The 15507-nt window shown below is 45.0% G+C and overlaps 1 protein-coding gene across 1 annotated transcript in view; it reads left to right on the forward strand.

Annotated features, from left to right (window-relative positions):
- The first annotated feature begins 1675 nt into the window (after positions 1-1675).
- LOC148505413 (lamin-B2.L-like) overlaps positions 1676-15507 on the forward strand; it is a 78442-nt gene continuing 64610 nt past the window's right edge. Inside the window, exons 1-2 of the mRNA XM_088448363.1 lie at positions 1676-2058; positions 11874-12010. Coding sequence (XP_088304489.1) covers positions 1840-2058; positions 11874-12010 — 356 coding nt within the window. The 5' untranslated portion in view covers positions 1676-1839. The remainder of the gene's footprint in view (positions 2059-11873; positions 12011-15507) is intronic.

Here is a 15507-nt window from a genome sequence, read left to right on the forward strand (position 1 = left end):
ATTTAAATAAACAATACATGTCTGTATAGATGTATGCTGTTACACAGGTAATTTAATCATTGCATCTGTGAAATCAAGATAAAGAATAACTTTTCATACTATGGGCCATATTCAATTAGTTTCGCACCTGCGGAAAAGTTTTGCCTGACGGACTTTTCGCGGACATCGCGTCTTTTGGACACAGAAACTTATCGTGCGCGTCCCCGCTTTTCGCTGTTTTCTATAGCAACATAACAGGCGGAAAGTGCTGTCAGAATTGGGGAAACCAGCCTGAACACCCCAAAAAGATGCACTAACATTGGGGATAAATGTAATGTTGGAATAGCCCTAATAAAACTGTTTGGGGTACTTAAGTTGTTTCAATAGCTTCTTATTAGCGTCTTTGCACAAGTGAAAATAAGTAGACCTGTAAATTTTGGGGTACATGAAAATGGGTGCTAGCATATTTTAAAGTCTCTAAAGTGAAGTTTTAAAAAAACATGAAAAACGCACCTGTTGCATGCACCTGCGATCATAAAAACACCTGACCCATCCTCGCAGACCCCCAAGAAGTCTATTTTGCTAGTTTTTATACTTGTCCCCGTTTTTTTTTTTTACACCCCCAAAATTAAAGTACTTTTTGGGATATTCTTAAGTTTTTCCCCTGGATTTTTTGACACAGTTGTCCATTGGGGGGCTGTCCCAAGGGTTCTGATAGGTTTCCCTACCTTTACACCCCAAAACAAAAATGTTGCACTTCTTTCCACCTGCTATTCAGGGGTGAATCTTTTTTGCCTATTACATTGTATTTACTTTTCACGTAGGCGAAAACCTTCTAATACGGCCCTGTGGTGAAAATTCAATTCAAAGCGATGTGCCGCATTACCAGTGTGCACATATCAGTAGTGCCGACATGGCATATTTTCCCTTACACCTCTATGGAGTGTGAGCCTGCGAGGGCAAAACTTAATAAAAAGCGCAATTATTAATATATGGTACCAAACAATGAACACTATAGTGATCATGAAGATGGTAAACCTGTAGGTGTTAAAGCGTTGAACATACACCTGGACATTTATGTAATTATTATTAGCAAGCAAAGTGCTGCAGCACACTGCCTTTGTCTCCTCACTACAAAAGCTTTAAGGTTCATTAATGAAAATTAAGGTTCCTTAATGCAATTTTATTTTCTTTGTTATACTGAGATAGACAGCAAACACAGAGAGAGACTTTTCATGGACATACTGCTGGCACATGGCATAGTGACATACAGAATCATTTATGGTAGCGGATAGATCACGCACAACCAAGCAGACATACATAAATAAAGGCATACTAATATAGACTGCATCTAATAGTACAAGCGGCAAACACTGGAAAGCAGCAAAGCAGCTTGCAGAGGGTCTGAAGGAAACAAATGGCCGGGTGACAGAGAGGACTGCTGGTGGCACAATGTATATGTGTAAGCAGGTAATAATGAATGACAGCAGTCACATAGGGCACTCAGGCGGGGCTGCTAGCTGGAGGGCGTAAAATGGCCGCACACAGACCCAGTGCCGAGATTTACAGGGCTGGCGCATGCGTTCCTTCAGTAAACCCCTAACAAGGCAAGTTACAGCGCCATTTTGGAATAGGGCACACTACGTTCAGTCAAGCACCTAGATTACCCCACAAAACATGTCCGCACCGGCTTCGTACGACCCAAATTACGTCAAACACATCTGCTAATGCGTTTGGTTGGCACCGATCGCTCCCGCCATTGAATGAAAAGTGACCGTTGCCTGAGGAGAAAGGAGCCGAGTGGCGATCGCTGTGTGATAGTTATTGACTCAACGTTTGGCGGGAACCCAGAATTGCAGCATGGCAGCCTCCACTCCAAGCCGCTCTGCTGCGTCCCCGGCTCGGGGAGCGTCCACGCCGCTCTCTCCGACTCGGATCACCCGCCTGCAGGAGAAGGAAGAGCTGCGGCACCTCAATGACCGCCTGGCGGTGTACATTGACCGGGTGCGCTCCCTGGAGTTGGAGAATGACCGGCTGATGGTGAAGATCTCCGAGAAGGAGGAGGTCACAACTCGGGAGGTGAGTGCTGCGGGCACCGGGAGCTCCCTGCACGTCTGCGGGCAGCGCATGGGGGGCTAGACGTGTCCGGAGAGGGGGCTCTCTTCTGCTTTGGGGGGTAGCACGGAGTATAGCCCTGCTGGGAGGCAGCACATGGCGGAGGGAGGGGGTGTGATGCAGCCGGCGTCTTTGTGTCACACTGCCAGCGGAGGGGTGTCAGACTGTGACACAGGTCAGCAGCTCAGCCATTAGCTGTGTACTGGGGGTGACCGGCTGGTTGCAACCGAAGCTTGCAGGGAAAGACACATAGCGACTTTGTGTAGTATAATGTTATCTAACTGGGAGCCCCTGGCGTCTATTCCGCTATGGCCCTTTGTATGAGAGCTGTGCATTGTCCCTGCTTTCCTCTGTGCCCCCGCTATAGTAACGCCATTTGTATACAGTGTTACTGTACCGCACTTCTGTGTGCACCATACAGTTCATGTCTGTAACATGCTCCTCTGTTAATTTTTGAGGCATATGGTAGTAGTAGTACCCCCCAGCAGCCTCTGTCTGCATGGTTACATAGCAGTGTGTGCATACATATCACATAGGATAACTGGGGGGTGATCCGCTACTGTAACTTATTCCCTGTGTGCGTGAAGTTTTGGGTGGGGCATAAGATGCACCTGTCATCGCAACCTGCTCCATCACAGCGATCCATTGTAACCAACATACACCCAAGTATATAAGGAGAGGGGGGGGAAGCATATACAGTACGTGTGAATGGCTGAAAATCTCTACTTAAAAACAAATGTAAAAAGTGCTGAAAACACTCCCAGCCTAGGAGCTTAATAAAGATAAATAAAACATGCACACAGTTGTACTTAGGTTAAACAGTAATTGGTCCGTGATACCACTTTTAAGGAGCTCTCCATTTTACCAGAGGCATGAAATAACAGCATCAGTACCCCTGTAGTGTATACTGTCCGCCTAGCTGTCAAATATATTACACACCAGTGATAGGCAACCAGGTACAGTGGGAGATGTATGAAGGGAGTGACTGTCTGGAGCTGCTTCGCCCATTATCGAGGCGAATCACCACCCGCATGTTTTAACATTTGTTTTGCCGATAAGGGAGAGTGCGAATTGCGTTCTCCCTCTTCTGGCTGTCAGTTGTCAACAGATGTGTGTGAACGCGCATGCGCTGTCTTTTATTACCCAGCCGCACCCGTGGCTTTTTATTTTTCTAAACTTTATTATCAAAAGACAAAACAACCACAGCTAACTCGGGCGGAGCAGTGAGGAGACTGCTGCATCACCAGTTGGAGCTGGCAAAATCATTTAAGGTACATTTCGGAACAGTCAGTGCCACTGTCCGTTCATACATTTACCTGCACATCGGCACACCACGTTAAAGATTGGAGCACAAATAATGCAGGGGGCACACATTCATACATGGGGAAGAAACTGTAGCTGCTGCACATAACGTGCGCAGTTACCAGTTATACCCATAAAGCAGGGTCATATAGCGTTCCCGCTAGGCTGTTTAAGCCTGCGTGTTCTGTCCACCCCGTGGGCCGCAGTGTCCCATGGGTGGGGAAACGGCAGAGCAGCGGTCGCCGCCGGTGACCGCCTGGCATCCATTCAGTGACTACGGTGCTTGGGCGGTGCCCGGCATGTCTAAGTGCCGGACACGCACCCAAGAGTGACAAAAAGGGGACACGTCATAAAGACACGACCCCTTTTCGGGCACACCCAGAATGGCCCTTGCTCTAGGTCCGGCACCCTGCCTGCAGCCAGACCTAGAGTGAACACTAGTCATACATCTACCCCCACATTTCAGGGTCCAGCCCTCTAACCGTCAGAGACTGCACATTACTCTTAATCACAGTCGCAAGTTAAATTAATACATTTAATCAATAAGACGCCTATCTGTAATAACTGATCAGTAAGCCTTATGAACAAGCATTATAAGTCAAATTAAACAATTATGACGAGAGGGAATGTGGTGCAACTGGTTGCCAACTTCTGGACTATGCCAACACCTCATTCTGGGGGGATACAATCAGCTCCCCACTTGCTCAAAATTAATCCTTCCATAGTTCATTTGTTTCCAAGTAGCTCATTTGTTCCAGTGCACTTACAAAGAATAAGAAGTGTCACTATATAACAGCCTTATACACTTGTTGCATGTGAGTTTGATAACCATTGGTACATATTTTAGTGAATATCTAATTATAGAAAGCAAAAGTTAACACAACAGCTTGCAAACTTAGTTTTCTGCACGTCCTAATGCTCAACACTATTTTATTGGCTGAATTTAGTGGCACGAATGAAATATGGGGGCATTTATTAAATCTTCACAGGACAAGTGGAAGAGTTGCACATAGCACAGATTCTAGCTATTTTATAGAATTGGGATAGACTGTGTGTGGGACTCCGGATGCTGTGAAACTACACATCCAGCATGCTACGGCCACTGTTTTGTTGTTTTGGCATGCTAAAACTGTCAGGGAATGCTGGAATTTGTAGTTCCACAGCACCCAATGTGCCACAAGTTGCCTACCGATATAGGTAGAATCTTATTGGTTGCCATGGACAACACCTCTGACCTTCCCCTATAGACGTTTTAATAAATGTGTCTTGGGCAGTTATTAATAATACCACCCAACACACAAACACATTCTTTTTAAGGACTACAAAATGTACTACAAGCTGAACAATGTGCCACAGACTGTACGAGGCACTATGCATTTGGTGTTTACATATAGTGTGGATGCTCACTATGACTACAGACTGCACAATGTACAACAAGCTGCATAATGTACCACAGACAGAATGCGGTACTATGCGTCCAGTATTTGTTTATAGTGTGGGTGATATGACTACAGTCTGCACAGTGTACCACAGACTGTACGAGGCACTATGCATATGGTGGTTATACAGTGTTCTCCCCAGAATTTTTTTCCAGCCGGGTGGCATCCAAAAGTTGCCGGGTGGGGGCCTTCGCAATTATACGCGCACGGGAAAAGGGGTATCTCCCTTACCAATCCAGCCCGACAGGTCTCAGGCTGCTTCCCCACTGGCTCTCAGACAAAAGTGCCCATTATACAGTGCCCCCTGTAGTTTTTCCCTGTTATGCATTGCCCCCTGTAGTTTAACTTTGCCCTTATGCATTGCCCCCTGGCTAAAGTAGTGCCTGTATGTAGTGCCCCCAGACTGGTCCCTTATGTAGTGCCCCCAGACTGGTCCCTTATGTAGTGCCCCCAGACTGGTCCCTTATGTAGTGCTCCCAGACTGGTCCCTTATGTAGTGCCCCCAGGTTTAATACTGTCCCTTATGCAGTGCCCACAGGCTGGCCCCTTATGCAGTGCCCCCAGGTTTAATAGTATCCCTTATGTAGTGCCCCCAGGTTGGCCCCTTATGTAGTGGCCCCTTATGTAGTGCCCCCAGGTTTAATACTGCCCCTTATGCAGTGCAGTCAGGCTGGCCCCTTATGCAGTGCCCCCAGGTTTAATAGTGTCCCTGATGCAGTGCCCCCAGGCTAGCTTCTTATGTAATGCCCCCAGACTTAAATAGTGCCCCCAGACTGATCCCGGCCCCAGCACTTACCTTTACTTGCTGGCTGCTGCCGCTCCTGCTGCCTCGCGCTGACTGGATCTAACTAGATCCAGCAGGCGCGCGGGGCAGGCTCATCACGTCGCGGGTGACGTCATGACGTCACCCGCGCAGTGCATCACTGTGGAATGCTGGCCTCTGAAGCGATTGGAGGCTTCTTTAGCCTCCGGTCACTTCAGAGGCCAACGTTCCACAGTGGGGGACAGCGGGGGTCGGCGGGGAAAATTGCCAGGCAGCAGGCTGTTTCTGCCGGGCGATTGCGCTCGCAAAAAACAGCCTGGGGGAGAACACTGTTATATATAGTGTGGGTGGTCGATATGACTACAGGCTGCACAGTGTACCACAGACTGTACGGGGCACTATGCATCTGGTTATATATTAAAAAAAATCACATTCTCTTGTTAAGGTTTATAACAGGAATGTGATAGAATGCAGTTGCTGTGCCTGACATAAGTTGTGTAACTAGCTCTAAGCTACAGTACATACATACATACATTGTTTTATACAATAGAGGATTCTTGCTCTAACTTCTTGTCTTTGTTTTACAGAGGAGATGTGTTATATGCTTTGTAGTTGGTGACTATATACTTGCATTTTTTTTTATACCTAATTTATGGGGTATTGTTTGGTGCCCAGCGCATTTAAACTGTTTATACATTGGACGATTATGAGAAAACTAAGCTTTTTAAGTCCTCTTTCATTCTTTATTCCCTGCCACACTAATTTTTGTCAGAAGCCAATTGTCCTGTCTTTGGAATATTTGAAGAAACTGTAGCACTAGGAGAAAACCCATGTAAACAGAGGCAGAACTTATAAACTGTAGACATATAGGGCCGTAGATGGAGTCTAACCCATGACCCCAGTGCTGTAAATAGCAATGCTAATCACTGTGCCTTCTTGCTGCAGATACCACTAGCTGCTTCATTACCTCTGATTTATCCCAAAATGACTAATATTTTTCTAGTGTTGTTCATTCCAGCAGGTTCCATGTTTCACATTTGTTTGTGATGTCTTAATATTTGTAAAACTTCACACCCACATATCATCCCTGTAATATCCACAGCCTTCAATAACATTAGTCAAGTGCTTCAATAATGTCACTGATTTCTAGTAAAATTCAAGTCTGCATTCTTCTTAGGCTGGGTACACACTAGACGATATGTCGCCTGATCCAGTGTGTACAGACTGTCTGACGACGCGCGCTCGTGCAGCATGGCCCCGGCCACTGCGATGTCTCTTCCGACATCGGCAAGTGTGTAAGGTTTGCACGACAGGTCGCCTGGGTACACATCATTAAATGTTTACCCAGCCTTACTGTTGGTCTAAAGGACAAATGGTTACTCTTGGTGTTAGGTGACTGGTCCTTTTTACATGTTGTAGTAACTTCTGTAGAACTCTAGTGTGTGCCACTAACTGCATTGGTATTACTTGGCAGTGCAGAGGGTAGCTCCAAATAATAAAGATTACCAGGGTTTGCCTGACTTGACTTTCTAATTTATCAGGAAACCAGGCGCTGTGATCTATGATGAGACTCATTTGTGACATTAATACCTTGTGTATGTTACACAGTTGTTTGATTTGTTGTACAAAGCAACTGTTCAAATAGCTTAAAATATATCAGTCACCCAGCAAATGGCTATTTACAGCTATGCATTACAGTTGTAAAGTAAACTATTTCACAGTTGAATGTTTTACACACACACACACACACACACACACACACACACACACACACACACACCTACCTATCGACTATTTTTTTTTAATTGCCTTTTGGATCATTCTGTTAGCTGTCCTTGTCTACACGTTAGGTCAAAATGAAGACTTGTGGTCAAGTGAATAGAACACCTTGTCTAGTTACTGATAAACATGTATGGGGGAATTCAATAGTTTTTCATGCCCACAACTCGTGTCATGATATTTAATTGTTGCGCCGCAAGCGCCCATTGTTTTTCCCTGCACAATCCTGAGCTGTCGAGCAGATATATGCCCACATTTGTACTTTAGAATGTCCAAACTCATCGCACCCAGTAGTTTGCATGGGTTTAGCTGCTTTACGTGGGTAATACTGGTGCATTTGGTCACAATAAGTTAATGTGCGCCCATGGCATCTGCACCCATTGGCACAAGAATTGAATATGGCCTATCGGCTTAGGCAGGAGCTGTGGGCTTGAGAAAACAATTGAATTTCTCCTGTGGAAGTATTAGTTAAACTAAGCTAAAGACAACTCATAAATGTCAGTGGTTTGTGCAGATATCATACATTCACTCGTTGCACATCTGCCATCTGGTGAAATATAAAAGGACAGTTACATTTCTTAGCACTATCCTAGTTTAGCTGTTTGACTAAGAGGTAATCGCTCAATCGTTCATAAATCGATAAGAAAAATGTATCTATAACAACCAGTGATGCGAGCTCCCGCTGGTTGTTTAGACATCTATCATTGGGAAAACATGCTGGACAACCAGATGATAATGTCAGTTTGAGCATGTTTGCAGATGATTGATGTGCCTACACTGAACGACTGCTCGTACCGTGCAGACTCATCACAGACTGACAGACTGCACGATTACAATGTCGTAATCGTGCAGTCGATTTCATGTCTAAGTGGATGGGCACCTATACTCTGACAACACACTAATCCACTAATTAACCAAAAGCTGCATGGGGAGCAAATTGGATGGTAACTTCCCTGAGTAACTGAGTTCAAAGCTGCTCCAAACCAAAATTAAGGTGAAGTTCTCTATAAAAGGAGCTACTTGTGAGAGAAATCTGTATCTTATGGAGTATGTATGTCTGATATAAATATGCAGTGTTCTCCCCAGAATATTTTTCCAGCCGGGTGGCATCAAGAAGTAGCTGGATGGGGGCCTTCGCAATAATAAAATGTCTTAAACCCTAACCGTATAATGATTTAAACTTGAAATAACATATTATTTATTAATTCTCCTCCTATTAGACGCCCAGTCGTCTGATTATGAAAAAGCTGCAAAGTCTGTAGGATCTGGTCCTTTTTACAGCTCCATGATATTGTCCCCACTTCCAGGCTCCCAAAGTGCCAGGTGGTGCACCCGCAAAAAAAAAGCCTGGGGAGAACACTGAATATGTAATTAAAAATAGAAATGCAAAGTTATGCAACCACTGGTATTAAGATTCTGTATTTAGGATGTTCTTCTTACTCCTTTTCTGTGCATACAAAAGGCTGTAAATATTAAATTAATGGGGCTATACATATTTACAGATTATTTTTTTTTTGTTCTAATCGCTCAGTGCATTGGTTTATTACTGTTTTGAGCCATTTTAGTGTTTCTGAAGCACATCAACAAAGTTAAAAACTAAAGGCGGCCATACACTGCAATTATAGGCTGATCGCGCAGATAATTGCAGTGTGTATGGCCATGGCCGAGCACTAAATATCATTCTGTCAAGCATGAGAAATCTTTCAGCATGTCAGACAGATGTAATAATTAGTGCTCAGATCTGAAAGCTGATAAACTTACCATCAGACACAGACTAATTATCTGACAGTGTATGGCAACGTAGGAATGGTAAATGAGGATAAAAAAAAACGTACAGGTGATAGAGTACTAAATATACACTAGCGGTATGATATTGAAGTAATGTTCCTACTATGCTGTTTTAGCAGGGCGCCACGCCCTGCCCGATTTCAAAAGGGCAGAATACACCTTGCCCCTTTTGGTGGCGCCCCGCTAAAACAGCCTGCTGGTGCTGTCCCCACCCACGGGTGAGGAAAACTGCGATGTAGCGATCACCGCCAGTGAATAGATGCCAGGGTGCATGCGTCCGGCATCTATTCACAGAGAAGGGAGAGCTTGGGGGCAGCCCAGCATGTCCATAAGTGCCGGGCAGACCCCCAAGTCCCAGACTTGGGTCGTCTGTCTTTGACGGCGTGGCTATTGAAACAACCCTCTTATGGTCCAGGGGTTTTTCTAGCTCTGTAGTTAACACCATGCTCAGAGCTCAGAAGCCTGCTTCTGCAAGAATTTACCACCGAGTATGGCATACTTTCTTTGAATGGTGTCGACCTAGAGGCTATGATCCTCAGGTGTTTAGGATATCCAGGGTTTTGTCTTTCCTACAGGCGGGCTTAGATCACGGGCTTTGCCTTGCTTCCCTGAAGGTGCAGGTTTCTGCCTTGTCAGTGTGGTTTCAGCGTAGGATTGCTACCCTTCCTGGTGTCCGCACCTCTATGCAAGGTGTACTTCATATTCAGCCTCCCTTTGTTCCACCAGTGGCTCCTTGGGATTTGGCTGTGGTCCTGAGGGCTCTCCAAGGACTGCCTTTTGAACCACTGAGCTCAGTGGATTTAAAATGGCTTACAGCTAAGACTGTTTCTTCTGGCCTTTGCTTCTGCCAGAAGGGTGTCAGATTTGAGGGCTCTCAGGTGGACCTCCCTTACTGATTTTTCATAGGGATAGGGCAATGCTTCGCACTCGCCTTGGTTTCCTACCTAAGGTGGTATCTAGTTTCCAGTATAGCAGCTGGGGCAGTACTGGGGGTAGGGAGGAGGTAAGTTTGGGTAGTGGTTACCTCCTTCCTCCTACTGGAAGTCCCTGGCTGGGGCACTCTTGTCCGTCTCCAGCTCCTTCCTGTCGCGGGCGCCTCCTGTGTGCAAGAGCTGGCTGAAGGAGTTAAGGATGGAGCGCAGACTGCTGGAGGGGCCCAGCACCACCGACAATGCTGCAGCCAAGCAGGATGCCTGATGGCTAGCGGAGAGGCACGATGGTGGGCAGGGAAGGAAGGATGGAGGTCTCGATTGGATGAGTAGATGCTGCAACCGTGGTGATTGGTTAGGAGTTGGGAGACACTTGAGTATGTTATTGGGCCGGCTACTGCAGCGCGCACACAGCGCGTTCTGCAGAACCTGCTCGTTTTTTTTAAAACCGAGGTCCTTCACTGCCAGTAGTGCGTACTTTGCGATCACTGTGAATAGCGCTGGGAATGAGTGCACTCAACTCCCAGGGGTTTAGTCGCAATAAACTGCATTCTCTGCCTTAAATGCCAGGAGCGATGCTGTTAGCGCACCCGTTAAGCCCAAAAATCGTTGTGGCTCTAGTTTAGTCATTTCTGGTTGCACCTCAACATCGCATTTAATTGACAGACTTGTACGTACTGTCAAATGAACATGAGGTAATAAAGTCACATAAGCAGAAAGTGTTGGTGAATCCACCAATGGATTAATAGCAGTCAGATATCCGCACCATGGATAAAGCTATATAAGTATAGAAACACAATCCAACTGTATAATAACAGTAGAATGAAGCCTTCACTTACATACTGTATAACTGTGGAATCAGTGATGGAATGGCCAACGAAGGACCTTGAGGAAACTGCCATCAGTAGACAGAGAAACGCATCAGAAATTGATTTGTTACCTGTGCTGTTACTGCAAGGATCAGTATTCCACCAATTCACCTAGTGCTATTGAGCGCCTATCGGACACCACACTCACATTCCAGGGAGCCAGTGTGTGGAACTATTCCCAAGGGCACATGGTGCTCCTCTGCCTATTCCATCACGGATTCCACTTTTATACTGACTGTTCATGACACAGGCTGAAATTTGCATTTGGTTGACCAGTGATGCCTGTCTATTTACCTTACACTTCAAATGGGCAAATGCCACAGTCCAGAGGGGCAATCCAATTAGCCGCGAGGAGTGCGAATTGGATGCATTTTGCTCTTGCCACGGCGTTGAAACGTCGCCAACGGCACTGCATCTTGCACACTTCACAGCCCTCTTTTAAGCTGAATTCGCTCAATTTTGTACGCAGCCCTATGAGGCTGTGAATTTAGGCTACAGTCAAGCACTGTTGTTGTCACGATGACCCGCACGCATGAGTGCATCGCGCATAATTGTAGTCTGTGCTTCAGTCCCTTTGTTGGTAATGTTTTACCTCAGACCTCAATGCTGACATTGCTTTATACGCTTGCTCATGTAACAGTGGCAAAGTTGTACTGGATTCATTTTACACTTTTTTTTTTTTCAAAGTCACTAAGGTCTACTCTTTCAACTATGATGATGCAGTACAGCATCTTTATACATGACCCTGAGCTGTATTTCTATAAGCCCTGCTCTTAGTCTACTGCATAGCATATATATACCTATAGTGAGCAGCAGCAATTCAACTTTGCAATTACGTTTCTCTGATGTGATTATATTTAAATTTTTTTATATTTTTTGTCTTTTTTTATTTTATTTTTTTTTATTTCAGGTTAGTGGGATCAAGGTCCTGTATGAGACCGAGCTTGCTGATACTCGAAAAGTTCTAGATGAAACTGCAAAAGACAGAGCCAGGCTGCAGATAGAGTTGGGAAAGTATCGGTCAGAGTTTGATGAGATAACGAAGAAGTAAGTGTCTTATAACTTCAATTTTATACTTGTCTTTCCTTCAATGCTCCATAGTAGCCCTTAAAATGGATTAACTATCTAGGTAGGTAGAAACAGGTAAAACATTTACAATTAGTATATAATGAAGCCTCTCCTTTTCCCCAATGTATCTCCTGTCTATAGCATGGCAGGTAGTGTTCAAAAAAGTAATTAAATTTTCTTTCTGCTCAATGGAGAAATGTAGCAGTTTCTCGTCCTTCTCGTGTTGAACATCGGATAGCACAACAGTCCTAGATGTTGGAATGCCCTGTTTTCTGAATCTAGGATAGCTATGGTGCAAGCAAGCGCGCCTTTTTTTATTTTTTGCTACAAACTTGCCAGTGCAAAGTATTCCTTCACAGTTGGAAGTACAACAGTAGCTTTAATTATTACTGGAAATGGGAACTGCTGCCACAAGTGTTCAGATGCAAGAAGTCCCTTGATTATATTTCCCAAATAGGTTTATTTTTATCTGCCCACCAGGTCTACTCTAGTCTGCCTATGCCAAAATATAGCCCCCCTCATACTCTAGTGGCATAACCCCACTTAATGTAATCAACCGTTCCTCTCTGCAGCTTGCGGCTGTAGAACCCCATTCATGTAAAGAATAAAGTGCTTTATTTAATTTCAGCATTTCTAACTGTTACACTGTTCTTGTAACAGCTATATCTGGGAGTGGTTTCCCTTTAGGAAATAACGTCCGGTTACCTACTCTTGGGTGTAATGTAGAATTACACGCTGTCATAACTGTTACAGAGCAGTGTTAAATACAATACATATTTCAGTGAATATGTAGATAAGTCCAGATGGTATGAAGTGTAATGGTACTAGCTGCTCACAGACAGAAACACAATAATGTTTATTTTAAATGAAATCTGCTTTGTAAATCTGTCACGGTTTTGCTAATTTTTAGTTGGCATTTCACTTCCAGGTTAGAAGTGAAATTACATTGAAACGGCTGCAGTCTCCTAGTTGTGCCAAATGTGCTTGAGGCCTATTGATGGGTGTCATCTCCCCCTTCTTCTTTTTTTTTTTTCTTTCAGTGAGGTCTACTCTAGCCTTTTTTTTAATAAAAGGAATCGGAGTGCTAGCAAGGGACGCACAGAGTGGTGTTCTAAGATGTTAGCTGCAAGCGCTTCTTGTAACCTACTGACCTTTCTTGGTAGCCTAGCTGCTAAATATTCCTCTGGATACCTGTAGGATCTGTATGAGTATTTTAATCCCATTCTGATATATAATCCACTTAAAAGGAATGCCATTGGTATTCCTCTTCACCTGAGCTTTTATGTCAAGGGTTTAAGATTCTTTTTGTATTGTTGGCGGTCAGATTTGAAAATATGGAAAATAACTATAAATGGTTAATAGGGCACTGCTATGTGTTTGTCCCAGCTGCTGCTAAAATAGACGATAGTAAGTCTCCTTATACAAATACATCAACCAACATGCAGCGCTAAAAGACAGTGTTATCAAATATAAAAATTTATTTAATATCAAATCACAAAATGAATGATCACAGGAAAGTCATGACAAAATAAATCATAATAAACATAAAAATCATAATGGATGCAAAAAAAGGGCTTCTAATACTCTTAAGAGACCTTGGCACTGGATAAAGGCATTTCTTGTGTACATAACAACAAAGTCCTGTGGGTATTCTAATTCCAGCTAGTTAGGTAATGTTACCGGCTTGTGGTGAAGTAAACAAGGATCCTGGACTTCCGGTGGGCGGAGCATCGTGATGGCCGCATTTTAATACCTTCTTCGTCTCAGCTCTACATAATCTATCCATCGGTGACTGGAGTGAGTTTTCTCTACCTGTCACCCATCATACATGATACACAAGAGTGAGAGCTTCCAGATGCTACCACTTAAGAGCTGAATGGACCACCCTTTCTACCGGAGTCTGGCCTTGCTGTTTGGGCTCATGGCGCGGTGAAGAAATTCCCGTGTAGCCGCACATCTGAACTGTTAGGATCTTACCGCTGATCCTTAATCATCTAAGCTCCTATATATTCTCCCACCCCCCAACTGCTGTCGTCTGTTCAGGCAAGGAGGCTCTTTGGAGAACCCCTCCTCTTACCTGGAGTGAGAATCGCAGGTGCGCTGGAGCCTGATGAGTGGCGTCCCTCGAGGCGCTGAAGATTCCTGGAGAACGCGCGGCCAGGGACTCTGCTCGCTTCGGAAGCTGCAAAGCCTGTGCCGGGAACTTGACCCTGTATTGGAACATCTGCGGGGCACACTGCTAGTGAGATACGGTGTTAGCGCGGGGACGGGCTGCGTCCGACTGCTCCACTGACCCCCTTCGTGTCCTGGCTCAGCGTGAACACATTGGTATCTGAGAGCGAGGCTGCCGTGATCGCTGACCCCATCCACCTGCTGTTTTACTGTGCTCCCTAGAGGAGCTTGTGGAGGCGGATACCGGCCGGCGTTTATTGTTATCCTGGGCTGTGCATGCTGGGGGACTCGCGGTGCCTTCAAGTATCCAACACTGCACAGAGTTCTCCCCCCCCCCCCCCCCCCCCCTCATTTACCTCTACAGCCTGCTTCCTGGTCCAAGACACAGCTGCTGGGCGACATCAAGGTGAGGGTTCCGGGTCTGCTGTCCATGGCTGGAGCTGCTGTACACTCCCTGAGCTGGCTGTTGTCCCTGTGGATTCTCCGGTAGCTGCAGAACCTGCTGTGTCGGAGCTGCTCTCTGTGGAACTGCACAATCGCCGTTTTGCTGCCGGCTTGGTCGTCTTGATCTAAGTGGTGAAAGCGTGACACGCAGATAGCTGGGCAGCCCTTGCGGCAAAGTCTTCTGAACTGACACGGCTCCCCCCTTCCTATAAGGAACTCTTGCCATCAACAATACAGCAGGGTGACAGTGGGCTTCCCTCCAGGTGACAGCAGATCTCATATACTCCTAATGTGGTATCTGCTATACATATGCTGCCATTCTTCCCCCTCCTAATCCAGTATACTGATATATGCAATTTAACCCCACCCATCCCATTTCTAGAATTTTTTATTTTTTACTTTCTCATTGTGATACTTATGCAAATGTCTTGTTTCTGATATATATGTGCCTTAGGTTAGATTTATTCTAACATATAACATACTTTCTTATCACTGCATTTCATTGTTCTCAATAACACTGTTTGCCAATATTCACAGTGTAAAACCTATACAACAGCACCACCTGGTGGCATTGGTGAAATAACTATATATTTTTCAGATTTACTTGTCTGTACCTTGGTCATAGCGAATGTTAACATGCAATATAAGACTTGTCTGCCAAACCAGGGTGTGAGCACATTAGATCTAAAGGCGAACATACTTTCCCTTCTACCCTAGATCTCGGATCAAAGTATAGGCGACACTATCATATGTTACTTCACTCCAAGACACTGTGATATCTATCTTTACATATACTCAATGTAAGTTATGTAAATAATACATTCAAACATCTTGACTTAATGTAACCACATCGCCTAGGA

Source organism: Taudactylus pleione, unplaced genomic scaffold (genome assembly GCF_031769625.1).
Source record: "Taudactylus pleione unplaced genomic scaffold, aTauple2 ptg000454l, whole genome shotgun sequence".
NCBI classification, from domain to species: domain Eukaryota; kingdom Metazoa; phylum Chordata; class Amphibia; order Anura; family Myobatrachidae; genus Taudactylus; species Taudactylus pleione.